Genomic DNA, 17,973 nt, shown 5'->3' on the forward strand with positions numbered 1-17,973 from the left:
TGGGGCTGAAATGGTCTCCTTTCTGAAACGCAGGAAGGCACTGCGGACTGTACAGTACGGACCAACGACTTTGTCTTTTGGTCCTCCGCTTCCTAGATCCTGCTGAAACCCCGCATGCTGTACGTTGCCACGCTTGCTATTGCTAAGGTGGCTTTTTTGCAAACTCCCAATTTCCTCGCTGGGGAAGGAGCTGAACTCCAGAAGACAACAGAGGGTTGTTCGCACTGCACTTGGCGAGCGGGCGGAGGCTGAGGGAGGCGGGCAAGGGCCCAGCCCAGCCTGGCACTCCTCTCCGTGGACGTCCGGGGAATCCAACCACCAAAGGCTGCGTCGGCCGGCTGTGCTCCCCCCCATGTGGGCTGACAGGCAGCACAGCGTAACCCGGAAGGGGGGGGCGCTCCAGGGGCGGCAGTGGCAAGGCCTGGGCTAGCACAGCAGGCTCTTTTCACCCTCTGTGCCCTGGGGGCTGGCAAACTCTGCTACACCACTGATTCCAACTAAACATCAGGAAGAATTTTCTCACAGGAGGAGCGGTTCGACAGTGAAACGGTCTCCCTCGGAAGCTAGCGGACTCTCCTTCCTTGGAGGTTTTTAAGAAAGAGGTTGGGTGGCCACCTGTCGTGCAGGGATCTAGTTGAGATTCCTGCGTCGCAGGGGGTTGGACTAGATGACACTCTGGGTCCCTTCCAGAGCTACCATTCTGCAAAATCAAGAATCGCAGCCTTTTGGCTCAATAACCCCGGGGAATATATATACAGTGGTACCTCGGGTTACAGACGCTTCAGGTCACAGACTCTGCTAACCCAGAATAGTACCTTGGGTTAAGAACTTTGCTTCAGGATGAGAACAGAAATTGTGCGGCAGCAGTGGGAGGCCCCATTAGCTAAAGTGGTACCTCAGGTTAAGAACCGTTTCAGGTTAAGAACAGACCTCCAACATGAATTAAGTTCTTAAACCAAGGTAACGCTGTATTGTAATGTCTCCCGTGGCAGCGGGAGTCCCCATTAGCTAAAGCATAGCTGTCAACGTTTCCCTTTTCAAAAGGGAAATTCCCTTATTCCGAATAGGATTCCTCGCAAGGAAAGGGAAAAGTTGACAGCTATGAGCTAAAGTGGTACCTCAGGTTAAGAACAGTTTCAGGTTAAGAACGGACCTCCGGAACGAATTCAGTTCTTAACCCGAGGTACCACTGTAGGTGGTGGTTCATGGTTTGTTTTGTGGGTTCGCGTTAATAGAAGAAGAAATCCCAGAGAAGGGATGAGCGTAAAGGTCCGTTAACCACCTTCCCAAATTGACTTCTGCGAAACCCCAAAGGACTGTTCTTTTTCGGTTTTAATCTCGCATTTCAGAGATGGCACCCAAACGTCATTTTCCGAAACCGGCTGCTGCTTTTGTTCCTTTAGGCCTGAAGAAGAGAAGGGGCTGCGACGCTACTTCTGAGTGTTCCCTGCCCTCCTTTTCCCCCCTACGGTCCCTGTGCACACCCTAGATCACCCACCCCCTGGACTTTCACCCCCCCCCCAAAGAAAATATCGCCCGGTCACTGCAGGTGAGAGACTCCAGCCTCCCCCCATCCCTTGTTCCAAGATGTCTGCCCTCCTTCAGATGGGCTTCTCCTGGGTCTTAGTCCCCTTAATCTGCCCAGTGCTGCGGGTCCGGCTGGCGGCCTTCTTTTTGTCCGGCGTGAAGGTGAGTGAGCGGGACTTGGTGGTGCTGGGTGTGGTGGCGTTCTTGCTGGTGTCGGCTGCCCGGGGTCCGCAGATCGCTTCCAGGGCCTTGATCTCGGTGGTCGGCTTCTCAGCCAGGAACTTGAGGACCCAAGGGACTTTGAGCACCTCCAGGATGTTCAGCCGCTTGGAAGCAGGGCGCAGGATGCGGTGGACCAGTTCCTGCAGGGGCGAGAGGGACAGGCGATTTAACCACTGCAAAAGAGGAGGCTGCTGGATCAAGCCAGGTAAAAATAAAGGGACCCCTGACCATTAGGTCCAGTCGGGACCGAATCTGGGGTTGCAGCGCTCATCTCGCTTTATTGGCCAAGGGAGCCGGCGTACAGCTTCCGGGTCATGTGGCCAGCATGACTAAGCCGCTTCTGGCGAACCAGAGCAGCGCACGGAAACGCCGTTTACCTTCCCGCCGGAGTGGTACCTATTTATCTACTTGCACTCTGAGGTGCTTTCGAACTGCTAGGTTGGCAGGAGCTGGGACCGAGCAATGAGAGCTCACCCCGTAGCAGGGATTCGAACCGCCGCCCTTCTGATCGGCAAGTCCTAGGCTCTGTGATTTAACCCACAGTGCCGCTAAATCCGCCTGCCTGTTCTCCCAGGGGGCTTGTGGGAAACCTGCAAGCGGGATTTGAACACAAGGGCCCTCTCCCCTCCTGCAGTTTCCAGCAACTGGCGTTCAGAAACATGGCTGCAGAGGCCGAGGCCAGCCGTCATGGCTGGTAAAAGGTAAAGGGACCCCTGACTATTAGGTCCAGTCGTGGCCGACTCTGGGGTTGCGGCGCTCATCTCGCTTTATTGGCCGAGGGAGCCGGCGTACAGCTTCCGGGTCATGTAGCCAGCATGACTAAGCCGCTTCTGGCGAACCAGAGCAGCGCACGGAAACGCCGTTTACCTTCCCGCCGGAGTGATACCTATTTATCTACTTGCACTTTGACATGCTGTTGAACTGGTAGGTTGGCAGGAGCAGGGACTGAGCAACAGGAGCTCAGCCCATCACAGGGATTTGAACCGCTGACCTTCTGATCGGCAAGCCCTAGGCTCTGTGGCTTAACCCACAGCACCACCCGCGTCCCGTCATGGCTGGTAGCCATCCACAAAACCTTTTCCAAGTAGTGCACGGGCAAATTCAGAAGTGCACAGTTCCTTCATGGATTACACCTCTAAAGCAGTGTCACTCCAGTTTAAACAGCCATAACTCCCCCCCCCCCAAAAAAAGCTTGTGGGAACTCTAGTTTGTTATGGGTGCTGAGCAGGGCCGGATTTAGGTTTGATGAGGCCTTAAGCTACTGAAGGTAATGGGGCCTTTTATATGCCCAACTGTCCTTTGTCAACAACAAATCGTCGCTGTTTTTGGGTTGAATATATGCTCTATGGTCATTTATGGGCCTAATGGGTATCTCAAGCCATTTGCCCATGTTTCCATGCAACCAGTCCGTGCAGAATGTAGGCACCCTCTATATAGAAAGGAGCAAACCAGTGAAATTTAAGGGAGCAGGCTAGCAGGTGGGGCTACACAACACAAAACACAGTTGCTGTATGTAGGTTTTATTTTATTTGTTTTCTATCTCATATTTTGGAAATGTACATCCAGTTTTTTTCTCCTTTATTTTTTTGGGGGGGCCCCAAGAGAGTGGGGCCCTAAGCTATAGCTTGTTTAGCTTATACGTAAACCCAGCACTGGTGCTGAGAGCTGCTAGGAGACCCCTGTCCCCTTCACAGAAACACGATTCCTTGGAACGGCTCTTAAGCACGAATCTCTTCCTGGGGAATTCAGGGAATTGTGGTGCGCTCTCTCAGCTAAAAAGATCTTCACTGTACGAGAGGCAACCGATTAAGCAACTGAATTTGCAACTGGGTGAAAACAATTGTTCCAAAGTGGAAAAGCAGGTTTGCTTTCGGTTTTGAATTATTCCCTTGTGCGTCGCAGGAGGCATCGTCTATAAAGAGGCCTTCGTTAGATCTGAGGTAGGAGGAAAGATGTGCCCTGCCAGGTCTTCTTGGACTCTAGATCCAAACATCTCCTGCCAGTGTGGCCAATGGTCTCAGGACAGCCGGCTGTTGTAGCCTTTACGATGAGCTGTTTGGCCTCAACTTCCCCATCCCTGCTCAGGGTTATGGAAGACCGGTGCAACAAAGCAGCAGGAGCCCTCTGCAAAAAATTACGCCTGTCATTTACTTTCTTGGGCTCCATGATCACTGCAGATGGTGACAGCAGTCATGAAATTAAAAGATGGCTGCTTCTTGGGAGAAAAGCAATGACAAACCTAGACAGCATCTTAAAAAGCAGAGACATCACCTTGCGGACAAAGGTCCGTATAGTAAAAGCTCTGGTTTTCCCAGTAGTGATGTATGGAAGTGAGAGCTGGACCATAAAGAAGGCTGACTGCCAAAAAATTGATGCTTTTGAATTCTGGTGCTGGAGGAGACTTTTGAGAGTCCCATGGACTGCAAGAAGATCAAACCTCTCCATTCCGAAGGAAATCAGCCCTGAGTGCTCACTGGAAGGACAAATCCTGAAGCTGAGGCTCCAATACTTTGGCCACCTCATGAGAAGAGACGACTCCCTGGAAAAGACCCTGATGTTGTGAAAGATGGAGGGCACAAGGAGAAGGGGACGACAGAGGACAAGATGGTGGGACAGTGTTCTTGAAGCGACCTGCATGAGTTTGACCAAACTGCGGGAGGCAGTGGAAGACAGGAGTGCCTGGCATGCTCTGGTCCAGGGGGCCACGAAGAGTCAGACACGACTAAACAACAACAACAATCTTCGATTCTAGCAATAGATTTTTTAGGGGTGTCAATTTGGATGATGCCCAGGGGTCCCGAACCTGCGATCCTACACCTGCAAGGTTAGAATCTGCAAGAGGAAACCAGTTCCTTTGTTCAGGTAATGGTCTTGGCCGGCCTCATCAGCATCTTAAGGCGTTAACTGGGAAGAGAGTGTTGCCATAGCGACTACTCGAGATGCTTCCAGGAAGGTGTAAGCACTTTCCGAACTCGCCTGGCTGGATGCCACATGATGCTAGGAAGTTGGAACCAGGCAAGTTGGTTGTGAGTTTTGGCTGATGCTGGAAGCTGGAGAGACAGGGGCTTGTCTTGATGTGTGCTGGACTCTTAATCATGAGCACGCAAGATCTGCTGGAGTGTTAATGCTGTATATCTGTGTAATATGTATATCTTAAGGACACTGCAGTCTCCGCTGATCTTCATTTCCAAGGAAACGCAACCAAATTGCAGGTAAGCGCCGAAGTCTCTCGCTGCTCAGAGACCAAGTTGTGCACCACCGTCCTTTGCATTGAACAATACTTGAAACGGAAAAGCTTCTGTCTGGGACCTGGGGTAGCTCAGTCCCAGCATGAGACCTTTAAATCTCAGGCTTGTGGGTTTGAGACCCACATGGGGCAAAAGATTACTGCATTGCAGGCAATTGGATTAGATGACTTGCAGGGTCCCTTCCAACTCTACAATTTTATGATTTAACTGGGATGGTCTTAGTAACAGGGTGTTTGGGGGAAAAACACAATAGTTCATCAGACCAAGTTTCTCCACCCCCCTCCAAAAAAGCCTAGTGAAAGCTATGTCTGTAGCAAAACATAGCAAGGGTCTCAGTGAAGAGGAAGGGAGTTCTCCTTCCAATTTTTTGGATCTAATCCGCTTCTGAATTTACCCAAGTTCTCTCTCTCACAAACACACCTTAGCAACAAAATTTTTTTTTTCCTTCCAGTAGCACCTTAAAGACCAACTAAGTTAGTTCTTGGTATGAGCTTTCGTGTGCATGCACACTTCTTCAGATACACTGAAACAGAAGTTGCCAGATCCTTCTATATAGTGAGAAGGTGGGGAGGGGTATTACTCAGAAGGGTGGTGGGAATGGGTGGTTGGCAGATAGCTGTGATGAGCCTGTTGACGACTCTTAACGACTGCAATAGGTCTTACAGGAAAAAGCAAGGGGTGAGAAGGTGAAAAATGGCTTTGTCATGTATAATGAGATAAGAATCCAATGTCTTTGTTCAGACCAGGTCTCTCCATGGTTTTAAGTTTGGTAATGAGTTGCAATTCAGCAGCTTCTCTTTCCAGTCTATTTCTGAAATTCCTTTGTAGTAATACAGCTACTTTACGCCAAAGAATAAACGGACATAAATCGGACATCAAGAATCACAAGACAGAGAAACCAGTAGGAGAACACTTCAATCTCCCAGGACATTCTATACAAGATCTCAAAGTAGCTGTATTACTGTAGGAAGGTAAACAGCGTTTCCGTGCGCTGCTCTGGTTCGTCAGAAGTGGCTTAATCATGCTGGCCACATGACCCGGAAGCTGTACACTGGCTCCCTCGGCCAATAAAGCGAGATGAGCGCCGCAACCCCAGAGTCGGGCACGACTGGACCTAATGGTCAGGGGTCCCTTTACCTTTACCTATGTCTGTGAACAGACTTTCCCCCGAATGAAACATGTGAAATCTCCAACCAGATCCAGACTAACTGATAAACACTTGCTACGACTAGTGACATATATGAAACCGGATACTGACCATCTCAGGAGCCAAAAACAAGGCCCATACTGAAACACTTAAAAGTTTATGTTGATTAAAACCGTTCTTCAATTTAAATATTGTATTGTTTTTCCTGTTTTTGTGCACTATAAATAAAATATGTGCCGTGTGCATAGGAATTCATTTTTCCCCCTCCAAACTATAGTCCGGCTCCCAACAGTGTCTGAGGGACAGTGAACTGGCCCCCTGTTTACAAAGTTTGAGGACTCCTATTCTAACTGATTTACAGTGGCATCTCGCTTTAGAGCTTGTTTCCTCAGATCTGGGTGACATATTTCTCTTGCTGCAGCCCGCAAGAGCCAACAAGGCCACCCCAAATTAGTTAGGAGCCCCAATAAATTTGGACTTCTGCCGTGGGCGGGAAAGAGCCCCCAACTCTGCCTGCGGCTGGTATTTTTCGCCCTTTTCTGAACTCCCAGGAGCTGGGTGCCCACTTCCTTGGTCAGTCGTGTCTTGCCAATTGTTGGGAGCTGCTGATGTCAGGAGAAGGAAGGCTCCAGGAGGAAGGCGCCGTGAGAGTCGGGTAACAGCTCTTGTCCTTGCTTGGAGGAACCAGGTGATCAACCAGGGTGTAGCTGGCATTCCTGCCACCGCCGTGATACAGCCTCAGGGTGCTGGGTGGGTGGAGAGGTTCACGCAGGGCCAGCCTCACAGTAAGTACGCCTGCTGCAGTCGAGAGTATCGGCGCTGCAGCCAGGCTGACGTGTGAATGGCACTGGCTGGAAAAACCGCACCTGTTGGATTTCTGCCTGTTCCAACCCAGTTAAAGGCCCAAGGAGGAGATCTCAAAAGAGAAGATAGACAGGGACTGGGAGGTGTTTAAAGGATACTTGCAAAACCATATTGAAAAATCGGAACTCCTATTAGAATAAACAAGTTCCATTTTAAATACTGGAATACTAAATAAGATGGATAATGATGTGTAATAGAAAAAGAAGCATGAAATTAGGTTAAAGGTGTGTGAAAGAAAGTAATAGAATGGAAAGAAATTGCAATTGAGTAGACTGGAAGTCTTAACACAAAGGTGGGGTGAGGGGTGGTGATGGGAAAAGGAATTATCTGTGGGATTGAGTGTAGGTATGTCTGAACATTTTTAAGGACTGTATGAAATGTATGTTTGTATATTCACAATATGTGTGTATTAATGTTGAATTATTTTAATAATAAAAACTTTTTTAAAAAAAAGCCCAAGGAAGAGAAGCTGTGAGTTGAGGGCAAGGGGAGAGGAGACAACACCTCTTACATGAGGACCCCCGAGTGGCTTTTTAGGGGGCAGGCATAGAAGCACCACCGTCCCACAACTGGCCCCTAGTGGCTTTCGAGGGTATTGAGGTAGCACCCATGCAGCAGCACCCCCTAGTGGCATTTGTGGGTATGGACACCATTGCACAAGTACCCCATAGTGGATTTTGAGGGCCTGGATACAGCACCCCCACATCAGCAGCCCCTACTGGGGTATGGGCACCACACCGTTATCCCATGAGTAGGTAAAGGTAAAGGACCCCTGGACGGTTAAGTCCAGTCAAAGGCGACTATGGGGTTGCGACGCTCATCTCACTTTTGGGCTGAGGGAGCCGGCGTTTGTCCACAGACAGCGTTCCGTGTCATGTGGCCAGCAGGACTAAACCACTTTTGACGTGACGGAAACCAGAGCACACAGAAACGCCGTTTACCTTCCCACTGCAGTGGTACCTATTTATCTACTTGCACTGGTGTGCTTTCGCACTGCTAGGTTGGCAGGAGCTGGCGCAGAGCAACGGGAGCTCACCCCGTTGCGGGGATTCGAACCACCGACCTTCTGATCAGCACACCCAAGAGGCTCAGTGGTTCAGACCACAGCGCCACCCGCGTCCCTAGTGGCACTCAGTGGTATTGGCACGGCGCCCCCTGGTGGCTTTTGTGGGTACGGCTCCTAGGTGTCGCGCCGCTCACCTTGATTTCCTCGTTGATCTGGAGGTGGCTGGGGAAGCTGACCTCCTTCTGCGTCTCCCGCAGCAGCTTCTTGAGGTTGGTGTCGTCGAAGGGCAGGTGGGCCACCACCAAGGTGTAGAGGATAACCCCCATGCTCCAGATGTCGGAGAGAAACGGGTTGTAGGGCAGGCCCAGCAAGATCTCGGGGCAAGCGTAGGCGAAGCTGCCGCAGTAGGTCTGGCTCAGGTGCGAGAAGCAGCTCATCATGCGGTACGAGGGCGTCGGGGGAGGCTGCGTCTGGGTGGACACCATCTTGGAGAAGCCAAAGTCTGAGATCTTGATGTTTTCACGCTTGTCGAGGAGAAGGTTCTCGAGTTTCAGGTCCCTGCGGTCAGAAAAAGCAGCGGGGAGAAAAAGGAGACAGGGAATTGGGTGGGGATCTTAGGGGAAGTGGGTTAAGCCTGCAGGACTTTCTAATAGGGAAATCCCAGCTTCAGTTTCCAGTGTGGAAAGGATATTGCAGAGTTGGAGGAGAAGAATAAGAGTTTGGATTTGATATCCCGCTTTATCACTACCCAAAGGAGTCTCAAAGTGGCTAACATTCTCCTTTCCCTTCCTCCCCCACAACAAACACTCTGTGAGGTGAGTGGGGCTGAGAGACTTCAGAGAAGTGTGACTAGCCCAAGGTCACCCAGCAGCTGCATGTGGAGGAGCGGAGACGCGAACCCGGTTCACCAGATTACAAGTCTACCGCTCTTAACCACTACACCACACTGGCTCTCTGGAGAAGGTTCAGAAAATGACAACCAGAGAGATTTTTTTTGGGGGGTGGGGGGAATTCCACTACAAAGGAAGTCTGGAGTCCTGGAGACATTGCACAAAGCTGAGCACAGGACAGATAAAAAGAAGGATGTTATAAGAATTCTAAGGTCTCATATATAAAACAAATGTTCATAAATGTACAAAGCAAACGCATAAGCATATAAGCCACGTGTCTGAAATAGTACAGAAGAACAATCCTGATGCCATTTTGACTCTCCCAAATTGACCTCAAATATTTCTCTGCAAGGAGGAAGAAAACGGGGAAAGCTTTCCGGTTGTCTTTTGACTGTAGAGGCTTACACCTTCCTTTTCAAATACAGTCTAGCAAGTATCTGTTATCAATATGCATGAGAGATTCGGGAACTAAGTATTTACCATCTCAAAGGAATGGCCAGGCTACCCAGAAAAGGCAATCAAGTAAGGCATGATCAGGTATCCTGGCAGACAGGAGAGAAGCAACACACTCAAATTTCTGCTGTAGACCACCTCCTTATGTGATGGATGGATGTATGATGTTTTGGGGGGGAGTGGCCTTGGGCTACAAGGTGGGCAATTTCAAAAGTCTATATAAGGGCTTGTTCTGGGTTTCTTTCCTCCCTCCTGCGTGTGGGGAGTGGGGACCCTGTTGCAACAGTTTAATAAAGATCAGGCTTACTAGCTGCTTTGCTTCTCATAATTATCTGTTTGGCCAGTTATTTTCTCCTACTGATAGAGAACCTACATAAGGACTCTGTACAGCAGGGGTCAGCAACTTTTTTCAACCGTGGGCCGGTCCACCGTCCCTCAGACCATGTGGTGGGCCAGACTATTTTTTTGGGGGGGGGGGTGGATGAACGAATTCCTATGCCCCACAAATAACCCAGAGATGCATTTTAAATAAAAGTACACATTCTACTTATGTAAAAACACCAAGCAGGCCCCACAAATAACCCAGATGCGCTTTTTAAATAAAAGGACACATTCTACTCATGTAAAAATAGGCCTATTCCTGAACTGTCCGTGAACCGCATTGATAAGGCAATTGGGCCTTATCTGGCCCACAGGCCTTAGGTTGCCTACCCCTGCTGTACGGGCTCTTGGGTACCCCATAAGGAAAAGGGAGCAGTTTTTTCTTATAACGATTTGGCGAGCCAGCCAGGAGTTGAGGGCTGTTGATGGCTACTAGCCAGGATGGCTGTTCTTATCCACCAAGGAGCATAGCTGTCAACCGTCCCTTATTTGGCGGGAAACTCCCTTATCCCAGCGCCGTGTCCCGCTGCTGTTCCTTAATGATGATGTCCCTTGAATTTCCCGGGTTTCAAAGGAAGCAGCTGCTCTCCCTCCCTCCCTGCCAGCCAGGGAGGAGGGAGGCTCCAACTGTGTTGCTTGGCTGCGTTGCTCACCCAATAAGGAGTCTAAGAATGACTGGGGGGTGGAGCTTGCATGCCTGGTGCCGATCAAATCGACCGCATTGCCTGGGGACTCGCCTTTGCTCAGCGCTTCCCAGCGGAGAGGGGACGGTGGTTTCCCTTGCTGCATCCCCTTTGCTGGGTTGCTGCGCTGTGGGAACCACGGCTTGAGGCTTCGTTTGGCTGCTGGCTGGGCTTTCTGCCTTTGGCTCGGAGGGGCTCAGAAGTTGAACATACCTGTGCCCGGAAAATCCCTTATTTTGGCTGCTGATCCCTTATTTTCGGGGCTGCTGGTCCCTGATTTTAAAATCTGTAAGTTGACAGCTATGCGAAGGAGGCAGACAGGAAGTGCTTCTGAACACCAGCCAGCTGTGTGTGCTTTGAATGTGACATGCATACAGTAGATCTGGTGCACACACAGCCCAGGTCTTAAAAGTAGCTGTTTATTGAGGCAGCTTTGAGGACTGCCTCTTTTCCTGGCCTATCGCCATTTCCTCCATTTACTCACCGGTGCACGATGCCCTTGCCGTGCAGGTAGGCGATCCCCAGAGACAGCTGAGAAAACCACTTCCCGGCCAGGGCCTCGGAGCAGGCGCCCGATTTCTGGATCCACTCCAGGACGTCGCCACAGGGTGCCAGCTCCATGATGATGTAGTGGCGAGAGGTGGTCTCGATAGCCTGGTAGAAACTGATCACGTATTTGTGGCGCAGGGTTTTCATCACCTGGAGGGCAAGGTGAAACATGCGCTTTGTCAGAAAGGATCCCGATTAAATTTGTTTCAGAAAAACCCTTGATGTATGCAGGTGTTCACATTACAACCTAGGGACTAACAGATGGGAAATGGAAGTGGATCCTGCGAACTTTTATGGTCACAAAAAGAGTTATATTATGAGGCTGGAGGAATAAATATCCACTATCGACTACCACCTTGCCAACAAAGGTCCATATAGTTAAAGCTATGGTTTTCCCAGTAGTGATGTATGGAAGTGAGAGCTGGACCATAAAGAAGGCTGATCGCTGAAGAATTGATGCTTTTGAATTCTGGTGCTGGAGGAGACTCTTGAGAGTCCCATCGACTGCAAGAAGATCAAACCTCTCCATTCTGAAGGAAATCAGCCCTGAGTGCTCACTGGAAGGACAGATCCTGAAGCTGAGGCTCCAATACCTCATGAGAAGAGAAGACTCCCTGGAAAAGACCCTGATGTTGGGAAAGATGGAGGGCCCAAGGAGAAGGGGACGACAGAGGATGAGATGGTTGGACAGTGTTCTTGAAGCTACAAACATGAGTCTGACTAAACTGCGGGAGGCAGTGGAAGACAGAAGTGCCTGGCGTGCTCTGGTCCAGGAGGTCAAGAAGAGTTGGACACAACTAAACGACTAAACAACAACATCAACTACTCACTGGCCTGAAGATCTGACTGCCTTCTCCATGTATATCTTGCAATCCTCACTCTTGCTTCAATATCTATTTGAGCTTCCTGCAGCCAATTGGAAGCCGCGCTTTGGTTTCTTAACGTTTTGGAAGTCGAACGGTTTCTTCTGTTTATTTTTTTCCCCAAGCACTACTCAAAGGGTAGACCTTCTATGGAGCTTAACTATTGAGGTGGACCTGAACTTTATTTGCTGTTGGTGCTAAGGGGCAAATCTGATTATTTTTTATGCTGACGGTTTCTTGCTTTTTTTGTTGCTTTTGAGGGAAAGGGGGGTGGTTATCTGTTTTATTGCAGGCATAATACTTTTATATACACTGCGTTTCACGCAATTTGTAAAACTACTTCACACTGAACTTTTAAATCCCCCCCCAAAAAAATCTTTTTTTTCTGGGGGGGAAACGGGGGGGAACATTTTCCCCCCTTGTGCCTTCAAAATTTCCAGAAATTTTACATCTCTAGTCATATGGGTAGCAGGGGTTTGGGTTGTTATTGTTTTGGATTATTGTTTTTGTGGTTTTATATTTTGATTTTATTCTGTAAACCGCCCTGAGACCTGCGGGTATAGGGCAGTATATTAATTCAAATAATAATAATAATAATAATAATAATAATAATAATAATAATAATAGGATTGTTTTTATGGTGTTGTTTGCTTTTTGTTATATGGGGAGGGATTGATTTGCCCACATCTGACACCATTGTGCCCCTTCCACTCACTGCTCCCCCTGCCAGTTCTTGTGAAACTTTAGGCTGAACTATATTATGCCTGCTGAGGTTGTACAAATATTCCTTTATTCGCTTGGGGGATTCAGAGTTGCATGTTTCAACATTTATTCTTGGGGTTGCATCCTGGGCTAGTCAGGCAGGAGGTTTTATAGTAAAAAATGTTGACGCCCAACCATATTAGCTTTATATGCTTTTGTTGACGGAAGCAACTCAAAGTTGCCTCGGCAATGACCTGATAATATATTTTATGGTGGCTTGGCAATGACCTGACAATATATTTTATGGTGGAAGCGAGACCATGAAACAGCAAATGTTAGAAGACGAAGGCTGGACTTTCCATGAACAGATCGTGTGCCAAAGTCTTGTGAAATGGATTAGCAGGAAAAGTTACGGACAGATTGAAACATGTCTGGGACTGATTCCCTTCACAGAACTACGATTCCCAGAGTTCCCGGGATCAGTTGTTGAATCACTCTGAGAATTGTAGCTCCCTGAAGGGAGCAGGGGTTACCTTAGAAATCTCGGTACCCAGAACAAACTACACTTCCCATAATTCTTTGGGGTGTGCTTTAAAACTATGTAGTGTACACTTAAGCCCTGCCTGCCCTATGTATTCAAAGCAGCCTCATGGCCCTTTAATAGTTCATGGTTTCCCCCAAAGAATCCTGGGAAATGTGGTATGTTAAGGGTGCTGAAAATTGTTAGAAGACCCAAGAATTATATGAGAATTATAAGGTCTAAGATATGCTGTAAAATAAATGTTCATAAATGTACAAGGCAAACACACAGGCATAAGTATAGTTTCTGAAACAGTACAGGAGAGCAACCCTGGAGCCATTTTGACTCTCCCAAATTGACCACAAATATTTCCTTGCAAGGAGGAAGGAAATGGGAAAAGCGCTCCAGTTGTCTTCAGGGGCATACACCTCCCTTTGCAAATACAGTCTGGAAGTACCGGTATCTGTTAAGCTGAGCAAACTATCAATATATGTAAGAGATTTCAGGAACTAAACTATTTACCATCTCAAAGCAATGGCCAGGATGCTCAGGAAAAATGGAATCAGTGACCATTATCAGGTATCCTGGCAAAAAGATTTTCTGGTGTAGATCGCCCCTTCACTGATGTATGTATGATTTTTTGGGGAGTGGTCTTGAGCTACAGGGGAGGCAATTTCAAATGCCTGTTGCAACACTTAATAAAGATCAGGCTTACTAGCTGCCTTGTTTCTCAATATTCTCTGGTTGGCCTCTGTTATTTTCTCCTACAGATAGAGAACCTACTTAAGGACTCTGTACAGGCTCTGGAATACCCCATAAGGGAAAAGGAGCAGTATTTTTCTTATAACACCTGTGAAGAGGGATTGGCTGTTAAACTGCTCTGGGAATTGTAGCTCCGAACCTCCCAACCGTTCTCAGCCCCCTAAGCAAAATACACTTCCCAGAATTCTTTGGTGAGAAGCCAAGACTTTAAAATCCATGGCATGATACCGCTTTATCTGTGTTATAACAATTTTAAGGTGTCGTAAATAAAACGGAAAAGTTCGTAAGTGCACAAGCTAAAACACACATCCATAAGCACATACAGTGGTACCTCTGGTTACGTACTTAATTCATTCCGGAGGTCCGTTCTTAACCTGAAACTGTTCTTAACCTGAAGCACCACTTTAGCTAAGGGGGTCTCCTGCTGCTGCCGTGCCGCCGCCACGCGATTTCTGTTCTCATCCTGAAGCAAAGTTCTTAACCTGAGGTACTATTTCTGGGTTAGCGGAGTCTGTAACCTGAAGTGTATGTAACCTGAAACGTGTGTAACCCGAGGTACCACTGTAATCCGCATGTCTGAAATAGTACAGGAGAGCACTCCAGAAATCATCTTGACTCTTACTGACCCCAAATATTTCTCTGCAGAAGGAAACATCTTGGAAAAACCTTTCCCAGTAAGTTCTTTTCACTTAGAAATCCAGTGAAAAAAGCACATTTTGTGCACGAATAGGAGAGGTGTACGACAATGGTTTCGGAAACTTGGGTGTTTGTCATTTTAAAAGAATGTCAGTAAAACATTATCAGGTATCTTGACAGACAGGAGACAAGCCATGCACTCAGATTTCTGTTGCAAACCGCCTCTTTCTGTGAGGCTTGCATGATGCTTTTGGGGGGTCTTTGGCTAAGGGGTTGGGCAATTTCTAGTCTTTAAAAGCTGTTACACACCTTTGTTCTGGATCCTTGCAAGGGGGGAAGGGGGACTGTGATGCAACAGACAAACAAAGATCTCCCTTGCTTTCCTTCTACTGGTTCCTAGCTCCACACATTTTCCCCTTGACCAGCTTACGGACTTAGGGGTCACTGAAAGCTCTCGATGCAGAGTTGGGTTGCAAAAGAATAACCCCAATTTGTTCTATAACAAAGTGCAGCGCAGATGGGATCTCAGACTCCGCTGCCCAGTTTCCCCATAGCTCCAGCAAATGGAAAACTATCCAGCCAGAGCCTTGTATCGACCTCTAGGATTGAAGGCACCCAGCATCTGTCAATAAGCAATGTTTGTTCTTCAAAAGGGGAAAGGAAATTAACATATGCAAAGCCATAAAGCCCAAAATCAACATTACATTGAAGCCAGGGGCAGCTGGGAAGGGTTTCTGATTTCAGATCTCCTGTGGCTCACACAAGAATTTGGGATTTATTCTGTTCTCTTGATAACAGAAATTTAGCACTGAGAAAAGATTGCCATCTCTTGACTCCTATGATGTGTCCTCAGAATTGCAGCCCACAACTCTGCCCTTCTTCCAGTTGTCCACAAACTTTGTTTAGGACTTTAGGTGCTCTGTGGCTCATCTGCGGCCTTCGCAGCTGAAGATGGGAGACGGCACAGCCCTCGCACAAAATATTCATATGTATTTTTAGCTGCATTTTTAAATCTCTCTGTTTCGTGTTGCAATTTGAATTCTATGGGGGCTGAAAAGGTTATACAGTGGTACCTCAGGTTAAGTACTTAATTTGTTCTGGAGGTCCGTATTTAACCTGAAACTGTTCTTAACCTGAAGCACCACTTTAGCTAATGGGGCCTCCTGCTGCTGCCGCGCTGCCGGAGCGCGATTTCTGTTCTCATCCTGAAGCAAAGTTCTTAACCTGAAGCACTATTTCTGGGTTAGCGGAGTCTGTAACCTGAAGCGTATGTAACCTGAAGCGTATGTAACCCGAGGTACCACTGTACAGCAGAACAGGAAATGCATAAGAAATAAAATAATAACAATAAAAATCATACTGCATCTAGCACACAGCTCATTAAAACTGCTGCAAGAAGTAGGAAAACAATCATGTGGTCTGTGAGAAAGACCCTCCTCAATTTTCAAGTTTTGCAATTCTGGGCTGCATCAATAGGAGTATAGCATCTAGATCAAGGGAAGTAATAGTGCCACTGTATTCTGCTCTGGTCAGACCTCACCTGGAGTACTGTGTCCAGTTCTGGGCACCACAGTTCAAGAAGGACACTGACAAACTGGAACGTGTCCAGAGGAGGGCAACCAAAATGGTCAAAGGCCTGGAAACGATGCCTTATGAGGAACGGCTAAGGGAGCTGGGCATGTTTAGCCTGGAGAAGAGGAGGTTAAGGGGTGATATGATAGCCATGTTCAAATATATAAAAGGATGTCACATAGAGGAGGGAGAAAGGTTGTTTTCTGCTGCTCCAGAGAAGCGGACACGGAGCAATGGATCCAAACTACAAGAAAGAAGATTCCACCTAAACATTAGGAAGAACTTCCTGACAGTAAGAGCTGTTTGACAGTGGAATTTGCTGCCAAGGAGTGTGGTGGAGTCTCCTTCTTTGGAGGTCTTTAAGCAGAGGCTTGACAACCATATGTCAGGAGTGCTCTGATGGTGTTTCCTGCTTGGCAGGGGGTTGGACTCAATGGCCCTTGTGGTCTCTTCCAACTCTATGGTTCTATGATTCAAGTGGTCCATGGGGAAGGAAGTTTGGGAACCACTCTAAGATGTCACCATAAAAGTAGGTTGTCTTCCCCGCCTGCAGTTTATTTATAACTCGGTGCTGCTTGCGCAAATTTTTCACAACGTCCTCATCAAAATGCCATCCCATATTGCCCACCCCGTTTAATCTGGATTTGCCCTTTTTGCTGTTCCTCCCACAAATCTCTTTGTGAGGAGGAATTAAAGAACCTTTTAATGAGGGTGGAAGAGAAGAACGCAAAATATGGTTTGAAGCTCAACATCAAAAAAACAAAGATCATGGCCACTGGTCCCATCACCTCCTGGCAAACAGAATGGGAAGAAATGGAGGCAGTGAGAGATTTTACTTTCTTGGGCTCCATGATCACTGCAGGTGGTGACAGCAGCCACAAGAAGAGAAGACTCCCTGGAAAAGACCCTGATGTTGGGAAAGATGGAGGGCACAAGGAGAAGGGGACGACAGGGGACGAGATGGTTGGATAGTGTTGTCAAAGCTACCAGCATGAGTTTGACCAAACTGCGGGAGGCAGTGGAAGACAGGAGTACCTGGCATGCTCTGGTCCAGGGGGTCACAAAGAGTTGGACATGACTAAATGACTAAGCAACAACAGCAAACCTACAAATCTCTTAGATTTCCCAAGGGACACAGCAAATCTGGATTAAACGGGAGCAAGAAATTCAGAGCAGCATTTGGATGGGGGTGACGTCACGAGGATGCTCAAAACACACATTCCCGAGCCCACAGTGAAGTGCCCTGTGGAAAAGCCCAGGGCTGGAAGGGGTATCCACGCGGCACCATGAGAATAACAACCTGTATCTCCCTCGGCAGAAATTTGGTGAGGTAATCCTCCGAGGCCTTCTTCTTGGAGATGATTTTGATGGCCACCATCGTCTTCTGCTTGGCGAAATACGCCTCGTAGACGGTCCCATAGGAACCGTGGCCAATCACTTTGCCGACCTGGTAACCATACTGGTCCATCACAGAGACGTAGGGCGTGGAGGCCGAATGCTCAACCATGATTGAAGTCTTGTGTGCTGCCTCAAACCTCCTTTAACCAGCCAGTGGCTTCTCGCTTCAGCTCAAGGTCTACGGGGAAGGTGCTCAATACTGCAAATAATTGTTAGGTCGGCGGTGTCTAATGGGAAGGCAGTAGACCCAACCTGGTGTGGGAAGGCTGGCTGGTCAATTTCTCCCACCGCACAGCCCAGCTGAAAGGGAACCGGGTGGCACGTTTTTCTGCCTTAACGATGGTGAGATCCAGTGGATCTCACCCTACTTGTGTCCAGGATGGGCAAATCCAAGTTGGCACCCTTCTTTGCGACAGCTTCAAAGGAGGTGAGAAGATCCAGCCTTCCAGGCCCCCCCCCCCCGACAACAACACCTTGACCCCCCGCCCTCCACCAACCTGGATTCCTCCCGGGATTCCGATGATGTCATAGCCACGTCCCAACATTCCGC

The 17,973-nt window shown here is 48.3% G+C and overlaps 1 protein-coding gene across 1 annotated transcript; it reads right to left on the reverse strand.

Moving 5' to 3' along the window:
- Positions 1-1,314: 1,314 nt before the first annotated feature.
- TSSK4 (testis specific serine kinase 4) lies at positions 1,315-17,928 on the reverse strand. Its single transcript, XM_083581122.1, has 4 exons — positions 17,326-17,928; positions 10,906-11,120; positions 8,209-8,572; positions 1,315-1,889 (listed from the first exon to the last, which is right to left on the reverse strand). Exons 1-4 carry the CDS (start codon positions 17,530-17,532, stop codon positions 1,602-1,604), a joined length of 1,074 nt encoding a protein of 357 aa, XP_083437248.1. The 5' UTR covers positions 17,533-17,928; the 3' UTR covers positions 1,315-1,601.
- Positions 17,929-17,973: the final 45 nt, after the last annotated feature.

The sequence above is a fragment of the Podarcis filfolensis genome, assembly GCF_964270895.1.
Source record: "Podarcis filfolensis genome assembly, chromosome: 13".
Lineage (NCBI taxonomy): Eukaryota > Metazoa > Chordata > Lepidosauria > Squamata > Lacertidae > Podarcis > Podarcis filfolensis.

Excerpts from the sequence above, each read along its gene's own strand:
- TSSK4 (XM_083581122.1), bottom strand. The coding sequence starts at position 17,532 with ATGGTTGAGCATTCGGCCTCCACGCCCTACGTCTCTGTGATGGACCAG. Across the intron at positions 11,121-17,325 it reads TTCTGCCGAGGGAGATACAG|GTGATGAAAACCCTGCGCCA; the intron begins GTTGTTATTCTC and ends CTTGCCCTCCAG. Across the intron at positions 1,890-8,208 it reads AGATCAACGAGGAAATCAAG|GAACTGGTCCACCGCATCCT; the intron begins GTGAGCGGCGCG and ends TCGCCCCTGCAG.